Source organism: Pelodiscus sinensis, chromosome 2 (genome assembly GCF_049634645.1).
Source record: "Pelodiscus sinensis isolate JC-2024 chromosome 2, ASM4963464v1, whole genome shotgun sequence".
In the NCBI taxonomy this organism is placed as follows: Eukaryota; Metazoa; Chordata; order Testudines; family Trionychidae; genus Pelodiscus; species Pelodiscus sinensis.
In genome coordinates, this window is record NC_134712.1 from 225,519,611 (window position 1) to 225,536,081 (window position 16,471).

A 16,471-nucleotide genomic window follows, 5' to 3' on the forward strand; every position below is an offset into this window, starting at 1 on the left:
TGTCAGCTTGCTTTGACTACTGTTAAAATGCTAGCAGAATTTAGGTGTATTTGGAGTTATACCTACAGTACCACTCATGTAAAATGAAGCTTCAAATGCACAGATGTGTTTGTATCACAGAAGGCTTTTATGTATCACAACAGAAAATGTTTCTTTGTTTTCCTGAAGTATTCTCTGATGGATTTATTATCAAAAATGGTGGTTGGCCAGCCTCATTTTGTCCGTTGTATCAAGCCAAACAATGATCGGCAGGCACACAAGTATGACAAAGAGAAGGTACTGGTCCAGCTGCGTTACACAGGAATTCTGGAGACAGCAAGAATTCGGAGACAGGGTTATTCCCATCGTATACTGTTTGCTAACTTCATCAAACGGTGAGTGCATGTACATATGAGCTTGCTTCTATGACCGTTGTCTGATATTTTCAGAAAGTACAGTGTGTGGTGCTTTTATAAAACAGGTTTAAAGACAAGATCTTTGCCAAAGATCACAAGAACATAAGAACGGCCATACTGGGTCAGACCTACAGTCCACCTAGCCCAGTACCTGTCTGCTGACAGTGGCCAATACCAGATGCCACAGATGGAAGGAACATGACACAGTTACCAATCCACAAAAGGACCTTCCCTGTTATCCTCTGACAACTTACTTTACTTAAGAGCCTTTGGTGAGGGACCTTGTCAAAGGATTTTTGGAAATCTAAGTATACTATATCTACTACATCCCCCTTGTCCATATGTTTGTGGAGCCCCCCTTTCCTCAAAGAACTCTACTGATTAGGAAGACATGATTTCCCTTTACATAAACCATGTTGACTTTCCCCCAACAAATTATATTCATCCAGGTGTCTGACAATTTTATTCTTTACTATATTTTCAACCAATTTGCCCGGTGCTGACATTAGATTTACTGGCCTGTAATTGCCAGGATCACCTCTAGAATCTTTTTTAAATATTGGCGTCACATTAGCTATCTTCCAGTCATTAGGAACAGAAGCTGATGTAAAGGATAGGTTACAAACCACAGGTGCTAGTTCCGCAATTTCACATTTGAGTTCTTTCACAACTCTTGGGTGAATGCCATCTGGTCTGGGGACATGTTACTGTTCAGTTTATCAGTTTCTTCCAAAACCTCCTCTAATGACACCTCAATCTGGGACAATTCCTCAGATTTGTCACCTAAAAGGAATGGCTCATGTTTGAGAAAGTCCCCAATATCCTCAGCCGTGAAGACTGAAGCAAAAAATTAATTTAGCTTCTCTGCAATGATTTTATCATTTTTGAGTGCTCCTTTAGCATCTCAATTGTCCAAGGGCCCCACTGGTTATTTAGACGGCTTCCTGCTTCTGATATCCTTAAAAAACATTTTGCTATTCCTTTTAGAGTTTTTGGCTAGATGTTCTTCAAACTCCTTTATGGCTTTTCTTATTATATTTTTACACTTAATTTGACCAAGTTTATGGTCCTTTCTATTTTCCTCACTAGGATTTGACTTCCACTTTTTAAAAGATGTCTTTTTATCTGTCATTGCTTCTTTTACTTGGCTGTTAAGCCACAGTGGCACTTTTTTGGTTCTCTTATTGTGCTTTTTAACTTGGGGTACACATTTAAGTTGGGCTTCTGTTATGGTGTCTTTGAAAAGTTTCCATGAAGTTTGCAGAGATTTTACTTTTGTCACTGTACCTTTTAATTTCTGTTTAACTAACTTCCTCATTTTTGTGCAGTTCCCCTTTCTGAAATTAAATGCTACAGTGTTGGGCTGCTGAGGTGTTTTTCCCAAGCTTGACTGTACCAACATGAGGGTAGCACACTGTTTTCATTTATAAGGAACAATCATGCATCTCCGACATATTCCAGGCTTGCTACAGACTCAGGCAGACACCACTGAAAAAAAAATTTCTTCAGAATGATAAGAGCTAGAAAATTACTATTTTAAATTAAATCTTAGAATGTGGACAAAAGATGACATCCTCCAGAAAGCAGTACTGTACCTCTAGCCCCAAAGAGCTAGCCATTGTTCCCTGTAATCTGGGTACTTGTGCAGCCACTCAAGGGAGATTCAAATGCCACCTAGATAATTAGCAGAATGCTCACAGCTAGGGTTTTGTTTTTACTGGTGATGCACATTCACACATGCGTCAGTGCACACAAAAAATTATTCCGCATACGGATGGGGAAAAAATGCACCTGGATGGAAAAGATAAGAGGGAACATTGGACATTTATTAAGAGACTAGTCTGACACTTGTTATCATTGGGAGATTGTTAAATAAAAAAGGCTCCACTCATAAGAGATACGTTTCTCGTGTACAAATGTAAGGTCAGACATTTTCCTGAATAAGAACTTAGATTTACAGTGAAAAATAGGAAAAATTGTGCAGATAACACCCACTCTGACAGAAACACTTTAAATTAATCGGCACCAGAAGTAGACAATTGAAGACAGAGATACAGAAAAAGAACAAGCTGATGGTTTGATAAGTAAGTTTCAGGAGAGCACATGGAGGGGGCCATGACAGTGTCAGAAAAAGCACAGCTTGATGATGAAGGCTGTTGAACCTCATTTCAATAAGTGAACAAAGTGTGTCTGTGGCTTTGGTTAATGCTTTTTGAAGATTTTCCTGCTAGTGTAAAGGATGGGGAGCAGAGCATAGTGGGACCAGTCTTCCATGGGTGTAAATCACTCATGCTCTACTGATTTCAACCAGGGTCAATTCACACCCATGGAAGATCTGACCTACACCACAAGGAGTTTTGTTAAAGAGCTGGCAGTTTTTTTATTGAGACTTACAGTTATAGACCTGGGAAAATAGGAAAGTTGGTTCAGTGGACTGAAAATTAGCCTAGCCAATGAGCAGTAGAAAGAAGAAGCTGTAGGAACTGGTTTTGATATTATATTGTCTCCTTTTTATTATACTGTGAACAAAATATTGCTGTCGGTTACACCTGAGTGATGCAGGCTTTATGGGTATAGAGGAGTTGGATGACATAAAAAGAAGACAATCAAGCTTGAAGGAGGCACACATGGCATCCACGTAATTTCTTGAACTAAGAAAACTAGAAAGAGTTTATTGTATTTGTCAGAACTGTTCCCCACTCCGGCACTCCAAGGATGTGTCTAGACTACAGGGTTTTTTCAAAAAGTGGCCTTTTTTCGAAAAAACTTCACCTGGATCTAGATGGCTGCTGCATTCTTTCAAAATTAAATCAAAAGAATGCAGCAGTTTTTTTGACCGCGGAAAACCTCATTTTATGAGGAACAATGCCTTTTTTTTTAAAGTGATCTTTCAAAAAACGGTGTTATTGAATGCAAACAGGGCTTTTATGAAAGAGAGCATCCAAACAGCCTGGGTGCTCTTTTTTGAAAAAGCGGCTTTCTTTTTCGAAAGAAGTGGTTGCAATCTAGACGCTCTCTTTTGAAAGAGGGTTGTAGTCTAGACGTACCCCAAGTGAAGAAGGTGGGGGCCACTTGAGACCTTAAATACCTTGCCTCTATAGGCTCTGCTTACAAACACTCCTCAAAGTCTCAGATTCACTGACTCTAGTGGGGGGAAAGGCTGCCACCATCAAGTGATTTAATCCTGAAAAAAACAGAAAGGAACACTTGAATTCCCAGGGGTACCCCAACCTCTTTTGCCCCAAGAGAGCTTGAAAAAAGAAATGAAAAGCACCGAAAACAAACTGTATCTCTGATAGCTGAGCTCTCAGGCTAGGCACAGACTGCCTGTTACCTTCCAGGATGCAAGAATCAAATCAGCACCTAAAAAAAGATGAATTTATTAACAAGAAACAAAAAGATATCCTTAATAAAGCATACATGTTGCTAGGTGTTAAAAAAGCAACTAAGAAAAGAACAGATAACACAAAGAACCATAGCTCTTTGGGCTGTAGCTTAAATATAGTGAGTGGGGGAGGGATGGCATAGATTCACAAAGAGAAGATTAAACAAACAACCAGAACAAAGAGAAATACCCTGATTGTGACTAAATACACATTTTTTCCTCTTATTTACTCATGATCCCTTCGTGGTTCAGTCAGCTTGCATGCCTCAAATTCCTTGGAGGCATAGTAGTCCTGCCTGCATTTAAATCATTCTCTGTCTCCCAACTCCTGGCTTAAACTCACACACAGAAGAAACAGCAGCAGGTATCTATATACGATTCACATTTCAACAGTCTTTCCCATTGGTTTTCCTGGCTTTCATGAAGTAAATTTCATAAAAAGAATAGCAAACCTAAACTGAAACTGGTGTCTAGGGATGGGGATGGGTTTTCCGAAGTGCGATGAAGCACTCGATGGGACTCACATCCCGATCCATGCACCACCCCATCGAGCAGCACAGTATATTAATAGAAAGGGCTACTTTTCCATGGTGCTGCAGGCCCTGGTCGACCACTGGGAACAATTCAAACATTTGTGTTGGGTGGTCAGGCCGGGCACACGATGCCCGCATCTTCCGGAACTCATACCTGTACCGCAGGCTGGGACATTTTTCCCGCAGCAAAACTATGCAGTCAGGGATGTGCAGATGCCTACATGCATCATGGCCAACGCGGCGTATCCCCTTATGCCCCGGCTCATGAAGCCATTCACGGGACACCTGGATACGAGCAGGGAACTGTTTAACTCCCACCTGAATCGGGCTCGCTTCCAAGTGGAATGCACCTTTGGCCATCTGAAGGGCAGATTTAGATGCCTGCTCACTTGGCTGGACATGGGAGAACATAACATCCCGGATGTGGTTGCTGCATGTTGTGTGCTGCACAATCTAGTGGTGGAGAGGAAAGGAGAGGCCTTCCTCCTACCATGGGGGACAAGGGCTGATGTGGAGGGGAGGCACTTTGAGCAGCCCCGGACAGCTGCCATCTGGCAAGCCCACCAGCCAGGATTGCACATTTGGGAAACCCTGAGGGAGCAATTCTCCCAAGGAGGCCAATGAGTTTCCCCAGGGCCTTCCAAATGTGGGGTTGCTCCATGCCCACAGTGCCTTCCTCCCCAAAACTCCTCCCGGCCCCACATTCACACATTGTACGCATTCACACTAAGAACAGAGACAGGTGTTGGTGAAAAAATGTTGACAATTTATTTCACTGTTGATTATTTCAAAAACTATAAAATTCTTTTGTTCAGAAAATTAAATAGTTTGTTAACAAACTAAAGTGCTTCCCTTACTGACACTCACAGGTGGGAAGGGGGATGTCAACCTGGAAGAGGGGAGGGAGGCTCAGAGCTGAGGGTGCCGTCTGGATGAAGAGCCCCTGGCACTTTGGCTGCGGAGGCCTCCTCAGAGACAGCCACGCATGTGGGCTGGGACAGTAGGGGGCTGAGCATGAGGTAGGGCTGTGCCTGGGGCTGTGATGGCAGGGGATGAGGGGGGAGCAGGGAGTGGGGGGGGGGGGCAGGCTGAGCAGGAGGAGCAGGACCAGGCACAGGACCAGGGAAGGCAATGGCCTCCCAGATAGCAGTGGAAATATCAGTGCGCTGCTGGACTAACTTGTCCAGCAAGCGCCTGCGCCACTCTGCCTCTGCCTGCATCCTCTGTTTAAATGTCTCCTGCATCCCTTGCAGGACCGAGATCTGCTGGTGCACCGGGTCCAAATAGGTGCGCCAGTGATGATGGGTTCCCTACTGCCATCTGGGTGGTGGGACAGGTGTGGCATTCCCCCCCAGGCTGTGATCAGCATGACAGAGGCAGAGTGGCGCAGGCGCTTGCTGGACAAGTTAGTCCAGCAGCGCACTGATATTTCCACTGCTATCTGGGAGGCCATTGCCTTCCCTGGTCCTGTGCCTGGTCCTGCTCAGCCTGCCCCCCCACTCCCTGATTCCCCCTCAGCCCCTGCTCCCCCCTCACACCCTGCACCATCCACTTTGCTCCCACCTCCCCTGCCCTGTGTGTGTTGGACTCTCACAGCACTCACCTGATGTTCCCTCCCCAGTGTCCAAAGTTGTCTGGGAGGCCTCCTGCATCTGGGTGTTTGGCTCCTGGGTCAGGGTCACTGTGCTCCTGCTGGTGTCCTCCTCCTCCTCCTCCTCCTCTTGGAGCTGCTGGTCCTCTGGGGTCTCACCCTGGAGTTGCGGCCGCTGCTGCACAGGGGTCTCCACCCCAGACTCCACAACCCTCTCAGGAGGCAGGGGTTCCCCTGCCCCCAAGATCTGGTGCAGGTCCTCATAATAGGCACAATAGTGTGCTGTTTCCCCAGAGCAGGCGCTGCGCTCATGGGCTCTAACATACCCCTGCCTCAGCTCCTTCACCTTGGCTCTGACCTGGTCTAATGTGCAGGGGTGGTGGCCTTTCTTAGCAAGGCCATCAGCCATTCTGCCATAAACGTCTGCATTTCTCCTCCTGGACTGTGGGGCCTGAAGAGACTCCTCTTCAGACTAGAGCTCCAAGAGCTCAGACCAATCTCGGGCTCAGACCAGGAGGGTGCCTGGCATTTGGTGTCCCTGGCTTGCTGTGGGGATGTGTCCCTGGAGGGACCAGGGGTGTCTTGGGTGGCTTGTCCCTGGGACATGGCTCTGAGTGGCCCTACCAGGAAGAGCTGAGCAGTCAGGGTCCTGGTTGGAGCTGGCTTGCTGCCACAATGCTACTCTTGGGTGCCTGTACCTTTTAAAGATGGCTACAGGCGGGAACAATAGAGTTGAAAGCTTTGGCAGGAGTGTCCACCAGGGCTTCTTCCTGGAGGCCTTTATTTTCTAAATAAATTCTTCCCCACATCCACACATACCTTTTTTCGACAGAACTCTGTCGAAAAGAGCATTATTCCTCGTAAAACAAGATTTATCGCCATCGACAAAACCGCCGCGTTCTGTCGACTTACTGTCGACAGAACGCAGTGGTAGTGTAGATGCAGGTATAGTTTTTTCGAAAAAAAAGGTCACTTTTTTCGAAAAAACACTATAGTCTAGATACACCCTAGGTAACATACAAAAGATGGGGTGTTATGAGAGGTAAAGAGAGGACAGTGCTAGTTACACAGATTTCCTGAAGGACCTTGAAGTTAGATTTTAGAGAGAGCCTGCAGTTTTTCTGCACACTCTTTTCTACTACCTCAGAAAAAAGTCTGAATAAGTAGTCTTTGCAATGTGTCAAACAGACTCTATTGAAGCAAAAGAGGAGCAAATTCTAAAGTGAGATTCTCATATATGTACTTTCTGTCTTCAGCTGAATGCATCCAGATAGTGTCATCATAGGACATTTCTACTGATGTCAAATGTTGTTTAAAACAGGAGGCAAGAGTCATTCCCTGAGGCAGGAGTGGGAAACCTATGGCCTGCAGGCCAGATCTAGCCCTGGCTTGCTTTGCTCTTACCCCAAGTCCCGCCCCTCAGCCAGTCTCCAAGCCTCAGTATCTCACCTCCTCTTTCCCGTCCTTCGGCCCCCCTCCTCCAGGCCTAGAGCACAAGCACATTTGTGAGTGAAGTCAAGTGAATATGAGCCTCTCTTTTTTGTCCTCACGGAGGGGTCCTCAGTGAAGGGTTTTGTGGTTTTGCTTCTCAACTGTGTATGGCCCCCAATTTATTTTTCTGTGTATCAGTGGCCCCTAACTGAAAAAGGTTCCTCACCCCTGCACTAAGGTATGTAGGACTCAAACTGTAAAGATCATAGATCAAACCAACACCTTGAATTGCATTCAGCAAAGAACTGTAAGCCAGTATACTCTCTGCAATGCACATGCAATATGCTCCCAGCAAGGAGCTAGTAGGCAGCCATTTTTACACCACCTGATGTTGTGTGGCTGCAAATATTGTAATCTAGGCTAGCTAGGGTTGCCAGGTGTCCAGTATTGACCCAGACAGTCCGGTAAAAAAAATTCAGAAAATACCGGACACCTAAAATATCCAGTATTTTCTGATTATTTTTCCTGGCTAGGAGGCGAAAATACTGGACACCTGGCAACCCTAGGGCACACTTGGCAACGAGGCACAGCCCCCGGCCTCCTCCCCGACACATCTAGACCCTCTGCTTACCTGGTTCCACAGGGAAGCTAAATTCTGGCTTGAACAAGAATACAAAATGGCTGCCAGCAAAAAGCCTAAAGACCAAAGGGAAGCAATGCCTTTCCTGGATCTTAGTGCTCAACTTCTCCCCTATTCCTATCACTATTCTAACTCTGCACTCACTCTGAAAGGGGCTATGCTGTTTTAATATTTAATTTTTTTAAACTCAACAGCTTTGGTCTTCTCCCTCCCTGTTTTTTTTCTCAACAGAATTTTTTCCTAGTGTTTTTTTTTAGGGGGAGGGAGTGTTCGGTATTTTTGGTTCAACTATCTGACAACCCTAAGGCTAGTGGTGGCAGAGGTATTGGTGTAAGCTATTAAATTCAATATTTGAGAGAATACAATTAAACAGAAAACAACTGTAAATAAAATGATTGACTTTTCTTTGTTATTGATGTAAGGGGATATCCACAATATAAACAGAAGAAGTAAAGGCAAAGAATTGGCATGAACTCCCACTAGACAAAAACAAAATACAGGTCTATGTAGCACTTTAAAGACTAACAAGATGGTTTATTAGATGATGAGCTTTCGTGGGCCAGACCCACTTCCTCAGATCAAATAATGGAAGAAAATAGTCACAACCATATATACCAAAGGATACAATTTAAAAAAAATGAACACACATGAAAAGGACAAATCACATTACAGAACAGAAGGGGGATGTGGGGGGGGGGAGGAGGTGAATGCCAGTGACTTAATGATATTAGAGGTGGGGAAGGGGAGATGTCTGTGAGTTAATAGAATTAGAGGTGATAATGGGGGAAGCTATCTTTGTAATGGGTAAGATAGCTGGGGTCTTTGTTAAGTCCCGTGTGGAGAGTGTCGAATTTTAGCATGAATGCCAGTTCAGAGGATTCCCTTTCAAGTGCAGATTTGAATGTCTTCTGAAGTAGGATGCAGGTTAGCAGGTCATTCAGACAGTGTCCTTTCTGGTTGAAATGACAAGCAACTGTTTTTTCTTTGTGATCCTGTCTAATGTCTATTTTGTGGGCATTGATTCTTTGGCGAAGTGTCTGAGATGTTTGTCCAATGTACATAGCAGACGGACACTTTCGGCACATCCCCCTTCTGTTCTGTAATGTGATTTGTCCTTTTCATGTGTGTTCATTTTTTTTAAATTGTATCCTTTGGTATATATGGTTGTGACTATTTTCTTCCATTATTTGATCTGAGGAAGTGGGTCTGGCCCACGAAAGCTCATCATCTAATAAACCATCTTGTTAGTCTTTAAAGTGCTACATAGACCTGTATTTTGTTTCAGCTACACCAGACTAACACGGCTACATTTCTACCACTATCCCACTAGACAGTTTGTTTTCTAAAAGTCCTGTTAATAGAACTAAATAACCCTCCAGGATAGACAAGATGTCTGTAATGCATCTTTAACTGTGTTTTAAATGTTGTATATAAACACAGTGTTTTTTCCATGTTCTTCTTTTTAGTACATTCTGTATTGCTTCATACAAAAACATTTTAAACAAGGTTTTATTTAGATGATTAGCATGTATCTGTTTTATTCATTCATTCCATGTTACTGTAATAAAGAATCATATTTTTGTCTTTTAGATATTACTTCATTTGTTACAAAACAAATGATGATCCTCCAGTCAGCCCTGAAACCTGTGCTGCTATCTTGGAAAAAGCCCACCTTGACAACTGGGTTCTTGGAAAAACCAAAGTAATATTTTCACATACTTTGCATCCACTGCACTGTGTTTGTAAAGATATTAAGCAAAGTCTGCTCTCAGTTACTCCACTGGAGTTACTTTGGATTCACATTGGTATAAAAAATATTTCACTGGGCACCCCTCTCTGACAATTAGGCTGAAATCCTGGCCCCTCCATGGTCTTAGATGTAGAGAGTAGGGGAAGATTTTGGTTATTGACCGAGGCTTCCCTAGCTATAAGCAAACTAGATGTCGACAGTTGTCCTTTTGTTACAACAGGGGGTGCTTGGGCCAAATTCAAGTGGTTTTGCAGCCCTTTACATTTGGTCACAATGCCCTCATTCACATTTGGCTTGGCTGCCCCTCTATACAAACAGAGGAGCAGCCAGACCAAATTTGCTGTGGTGGGCTATGAAGAGGAGGGCAGCACACTGAAGGTTTGCATAGGATGGCAGATTGTTTTGAGTAGCCTCTGATTATGGTGGAGATAAATGTCTGCTCCCTCATTATTGTCCCATGGCACCAGTAGAATTTATCAGCCTCCCTTCCCCCTCCGCCTTTCTGATCTAATTTATCAGAAAGGATCTCCCTGCTGGCAGACTACAGGAGGTATGCTAGACAGAGACATCACCATAGGAGAAAATCTGGTGTTTCCACATCTCAGGCAACTTTAATTTCGAGTCTCCCCTTCTCCTAATGTAACAAAATAGGGGAGGGGAGGCAGAAGGGACAAAGAGGGAGACGTGGAACGGAAGCTGTCTGAGTTGCAGAGACACCTACTGTCTATGAGACACCTTGCTCCATGCCCAAACTTCATGTTTACCAGCAGGCACTCCCAATCTCATGTACCAGAGATGGATTATCATATTGAAACTACCAGAAAGGAGAAGAAAGATCTTCCTCCAAGGGAGAAGGACATTCCTTGGGAAGGTTTTGCTGGAGAGGGCTGAGACAACGATCTAACCTCTTGCCCAACTTCTTATGTTGTGAGGGGGGACCAAAGGAGAAAATGGGGATAAAGACAATAGAATAACTGGAGAGATGGGAATTCTTATCCCACTCTTTACTTAAATGGAGTTAATCCAGGTGTATACCAATGTAACTGAGGCAGGATCACAGAATTATCTGTAACCCTTCTGCCATGTAGCGCTGGCAGCAGCCAGGGCCAGGTTCAATATCTAGGGATTCTTCCCCATCTATCCATCACAGAAATGGCTCGAGCCCCCACCCAGTAGCCTGGGAAATTTACACACACCTCTGGGTGCCTCTGGGAGGCAATGCTTCCCCACTCACAAGCAGAGAGTCTGAGTGTAGAAAAGAAACTTTAGGCTACATGTACACTACCCACTCCTGCGCAAGAAAATATGCAAATGAGGTGAAGTGGCAAATATCGCCGACCCTCATTTGCATACTTAATGAGCTGCCATTTTGCACAAGAGCCATTTTTCCTGAAAAAGCGGGTAGATAGCTCCTTTTTCCACAAAAGCTCCTTGCACAAAATAGCAGCTCATTAAGTATGCAAATGAGGCGTGGCGATATTCACCGTTTTGTCTCATTTGTATATTTTCTTGTGCAAGAGGGGGCAGTATAGACGAAGCCCCCATGAAAGAGGGAGAGAAGTAACATGGCATTAACTTGGGAAAACACCACAACCAGAGTTCATAACCAAACCACGTGTAAGCGTCCCAGCTAAAGTGGATTGAGCAATGTCCTTTGCCCCTCAGGTCCAGCAATGTAAGTGTTCCATTCACATGCCTAGCCTTTCTCTGTACCCCACTCACAGTTGCTATTCTTGGTCAGGGCAGACCAGAGCTCAGAGGTGATTTTCAGAGATCACCTCCCACCCTTGTGGGATCAGGGTAGGAGGAGTCTCACCCACACCATTGGCCACTCGCCACTGCTCCTGCCAGTCACTCCCACTGGTTGCCTGCCAGCCACCTGCTCCTGCCACCTGTCTTGCTGGCCACCTGCTGCCACTCCCACAGTCCGCCTGCCATCCACTTGCTACTGCCAGCTGCCCTGCTGGCCGCCTGCTGCCACTCCCATCAGTTTCCTGCCGACCACGTGTTCCTTCCAGTTCCTCTTCTGGCCACCTGACAGCCGCGTGCTCCTGCCAGCCGCCTCCTGGCTGGCTGCCTGCTGCTGCTCCCACTGACTGCCTACCGGCTGCTTGCTCCTACCAGCCGCCCTGCTGGCCACCTGCTGCTGCTTCTGCGACGGATCTGGCTATGGGCCAAACCTAGTAATTTCAGCTCTTTGTGATGTCAGTTTCTCAGTGATTTCAGCTCTTGACCCACCACATCAGCTGGCCAAAAGATTCCAGCTTCCACTGGAATAATATTTTAAATTAATAAAGAGATTCTTTATGGAATCTGTTTAGGTCTATCCTTAGAACAGGGGGGAAGAGAGACAGGTTCAACCAGTCTTACAGCTCATGCCTGGAAGGCATGTGGCCTGCTGGTTCAAGCTCCTTCTCCCAATTCAATGCACTTGTGTCTGGATGGGAAAGGCTTGTCCATTTAAGTTCCTTTACATGACAGTGTCTCTCCTACAAACACTGGTGGTCAGATTTTGCGATTCCTACATTTAGGGTTAAAATGGTTTGTGATCCCACAACAGTCAAATTAGTTACAACAGGCAAAATACCATTCTAACAATTGATCATTCATCAGGCCTATAGCACTGGCTGAACTGGATTTACATAAGCACACCCAGGATTTCTTTCCCATTCCAGCATGAACTGTATTTAAATATCAACAGTTGAATACCTTGCAGGGCTAAACAACTGAGTGAGCATAACCACACCCAGGATTCCTTTCCCCTTCCAGCTGGTTGCATTGGAAACAGTGGTTCAGACCCTGCTTACACATAGAATAGTAGAACTGGAAGAGACCTCGAGAGATCATCAAATCCATTCCCCTGACTAACAGCAGGACCAAGCACTGTCTGATCATCCCTGATAGATGTCTACCCAACCTGCTCTCCAGTGATGGAGATTCCACAACCTCCCTGGGCAATTTATTCCAGTGTTTAACCACCCTGACAGTTAGGAAGTTTTTCCTAATGTCCAACCTAAACCTCTCTTGCTGCAATTTAAGCCCATTGCTTCTTCTCCTATTATCAGAGGCCACAGAGAACAATTTTTCTCCCTCCTTCTTTTAACACCTTTTTAGATACTTGAAAACTACTATTATGTTCCCTCTCTGTCTTCTCTTTTCTAAACTAAACAAGCCCAGTTCTTTTAGGGTATGTCTACACTACCACCCTAGTTTGAATGAGGGTTGTTAATGTAGTCAATCAAAGTTGAACGCTTTTCCGCAAAAGCACTTTTTGTGGAAAAGCGTCCGTGGCAATCTAGATGCGCTTTTGCGCAAAAAAGCCCCGATCACCATTTTCGCGATCGGGGCTTTTTTGCGCAAAACAAATCTCAGCTGTCTACACTGGCCCTTTTGTGCAAAAGTTTTGCACAAAAGGGATTTTTGCCCGAACGGGAGCAGCATAGTATTTCCACAAAAAGCACTGATTTCTTACAGTAGGAAGTCAGTGCTTTTGCGGAAATTCAAGCGGCCAGTGTAGACAGCTGGCAAGTTTTTCCGGAAAAGCGGCTGATTTTCCGGAAAAACTGGCCAGTCTAGACACAGCCCTTGTGTCTTGCTCACCACACTCCTGTTAACGCACCCCAGAATCATGTTTGCTTTTTTTGCAGCAGTGTTACACTGCTGACTCATATTTAGCTTATGGTCCACCTTGCCACAATTCAACCTCCCAGAGCCAGTCCCAAAACAGATCTCTGTGGAACCCTACTCTGTGGAACCCCATATGTGTTCTTGATCTTATAATAGCAAATACCACATTAATACCAAACCTGGAACTTTCCCTTGCAACAAACCCCGTTGCCAGCTTTGTCCACATATTTACTCTGCTGACACCATCATTGGACCTAACCATTCCAGTTATAAGATCAAGAACACATATTCCTACTCATCCAGAAATATAATTTATGCCATCATGTGCCAACAGTATAGTGCTATGTATAGTGGACAAACTTCTCAGACACTTCGCCAAAAATCAATGCACACAAAACAGACATCAGACAGTCTCACAAAGAAAAAACAGTTTCTTGCCATTTCATCCAGGCTGGGCATTGTCTCAATGACCTTACTACCTACATCCTGCTTCAAAGAGGCTTTAACACAAGACTTCAAAGAGAAGCCTCTGAGCTGTCATTCATGCTTAAATTTGACACTTTACGAATGGGGCTAAACAAATATGCTAATTATCTCACCCATTGCAAAGATAGCTTCCCCAATTATCACCTCTAATATCATTACCTCATAGACATTCCCCTCTGTTCTAAAATCTGATTTGTCTGCTTTATATGTGTTCACTTTTTTTTGTTTGTATCCCTTTAGTATATATGGTCATGCCAATTTTCTTCCACAATTTGATCTGAGGAAGTGGGTCTGGCCCATGAAAGCTCATCACCTAATAAACCATCTTGTTAGTCTTTAAAGTGCTGCATAGTCCTGCCTTTTCTCTAAGAATGGTTATCTACTCACCTTATTGTAGCCCCGTCTAGGTTGTATTTCTCTAGTTTATTGACAAGAAGGTCATGCAAAATTGTATCAAATGATTTACTAAAGTCTAGATATACCACTTCCACTGCTTCTCCCTTATCTACAAGGCTTGATATTCTATCAAAGAAAGCTATCAGATTGGTTTGACATGATTTGTTCTTTACAAATCCATGCTGGCTGTTACCTATCACCTTATTATCTTCCAGGTGTTTGCAGATGATTTCCTTAATTATTTGTTCCATTATCTTCTCTGCCACAGAACTTAAAATTACTCGTCTGTAGTTTCCTGGGTTGTTCTTATTTCCTTTTTTATAGACAAGCATTATATTTGCCCTTTTCCAGTCTTCTGGAATCTCTCCAGACTTCCATGACTTTTTAAGGATAGCTAAAGGCTCAAACACCTCCTCTATCAGCTCCTTGAGTATTCTAGGCTGTATTTCCTCAGGCCCTGGTGACTTGAAGACATCTAACTTTTCTAAATAATGTTTAACTTGTTCTTTTTTTTATTTTAACTTCTAAACTTACCCCATTTCCATTAGTATTCAGTATGTTAGGCATCCCTTCATCATCAAATTTCTTGCTGAAAACGGAAACAAAAAAGTCATTAATTACCACTGCCATTTCCAAGTTTCCTGTTATTATTTCTCCCTCTTCACTAAGCAATGGGCCTACTAAGTCTTTGGTCTTCCTCTTGCTTCGAATATATTTGTAGAATGTCTTCTTGTTACCCTTTGTTATCCTTGATGTCTCTAGCAGATTGAGGATCTGGCAGACAGGGTTATAACAGAAGCAAAGAGGAAAAGACAGCAAAGTCCTAAAAAATAGATGCAGTGGGCTTGATTCTCCTTTTACCTATAGCAACGGGTTTCATATTAGTGCAACTCCATTAACTTCAATGGAATTACTCCTTATTTACTCTAATGTGAGAACAGAATCAGGCCTGATGTTTGCATCATTTGTGCCAGGCTCAATATTGGTGTTGTTTTTCTATGGCATAGGCTTCCTTTAAAGCTGGGGTCACCAACCAGTGGATCGCGATTGACTGGTCGATCACGAGGGCTCGACCAGTTGATTGTGAAGTGTTTGGGGGCATCCCCATTTCCCCCACCCGTGATAAGCCCCACTACCTACCTCCAGTGAAAATGGAGGCAGTGCTGGCTTCCTGCAGGGTGGACGGAAGTCCTGCAGCTGCGCACCACTTCTGGGGGTTCCAGAAGTGTGCTGGCTGCTTGCCTCTCAGGTCTGTGTCATGGCATGGTGTGCCGGAACTTGCGGAGGTGGGAGGGGGCCCGTCCTCTGAGGAGGCGTGCACCGGGGCTTCTCTCCTCTGTGGGAAGGGGAGTTGGCCTCGGAGGAGGCGCGCGCAGGGTCTTCCCTGCACCGTGGGAGGGGGAGTTGGCTCCAGAGAAGGCGCACGCGGGGGGCTTCCCTACACTTTGGGAGGGGGGAGTTGGCTCTGGAGGAGGCACGCATGGGGGCTTCCCTGTTCCACAGTAGGGGGAGTTGGCCCCGGAGATGGCATGCGTGGGGGCTTTTCTCCTCTGAGGAGGGGGGGGGAGAGTCCTGGGAGGAGGCTGGTGGAGGGGACTCCCTGCCCCCACTTGCACCCTGTCCCCTGCTGCAGAACCCTGTGCCCTCTCTCTGGCACCCTGTCCCCTCTCTCCTGTTCCCCATTGGCACCCTGTCCCCTGCTGCAGAACCCTGTCCCCACCCCAGCGCCCTATTCCCTGCTTCCACTAGCACCCTGTCCCCTTTCTCCTGTGCCCTGCTGTAGAACCCTGCCCCACCCCAGCACTCTGTCCTCTGCCTCAGCATCCACTAGCACCCTTCCTCAGTACCATGTCCCCTGCTCCCACCAGCACAGTTGGGGCCACATTAGTGAGGCTGGGGGGGGGGGGGGTTGGGAGGACCGGTTTTTTTTTCATCTCCTTTGTGTGGCCCCAGCTGACTTTTCTGTGGGTCAGTGACCCACTAACTCGAAACAGGTTTCCTGCCCTTCTCATAAATAAATACAATGCAGAAACGTCTTGTGTTTAACATAGTATTTTATTTAAAAATGAAGCCTGGCCAACAAACCACCAATTGGGGCCAAGCCCCCATCTGGCTGCATCATTATAACACTCCCACACACACACATACCTCAGACCCTAAATCTGAGCCTATCAAACACTGGAACCCCCTGTCCTGAGCCCTCGCATACCCCAACCCAAATTCCTGCACCCTCACAG

At 45.2% G+C, this 16,471-nt stretch overlaps 1 protein-coding gene across 4 annotated transcripts in view; it reads left to right on the forward strand.

Annotated features, from left to right (window-relative positions):
* The window catches only part of MYO3A (myosin IIIA), a 226,934-nt gene that overhangs the window by 161,879 nt on the left and 48,584 nt on the right, over positions 1-16,471 (forward strand). For all 4 annotated transcript variants that reach the window (XR_012902077.1, XM_006115285.4, XM_075922537.1 and 1 more), the window contains 2 exons: positions 169-374; positions 9,566-9,677. Coding sequence is in view for 3 of the 4 variants with exons in the window: in XM_006115285.4 (XP_006115347.2) it covers positions 169-374; positions 9,566-9,677 (318 nt within the window). In the remaining variant the exon portion in view is untranslated. The remainder of the gene's footprint in view (positions 1-168; positions 375-9,565; positions 9,678-16,471) is intronic.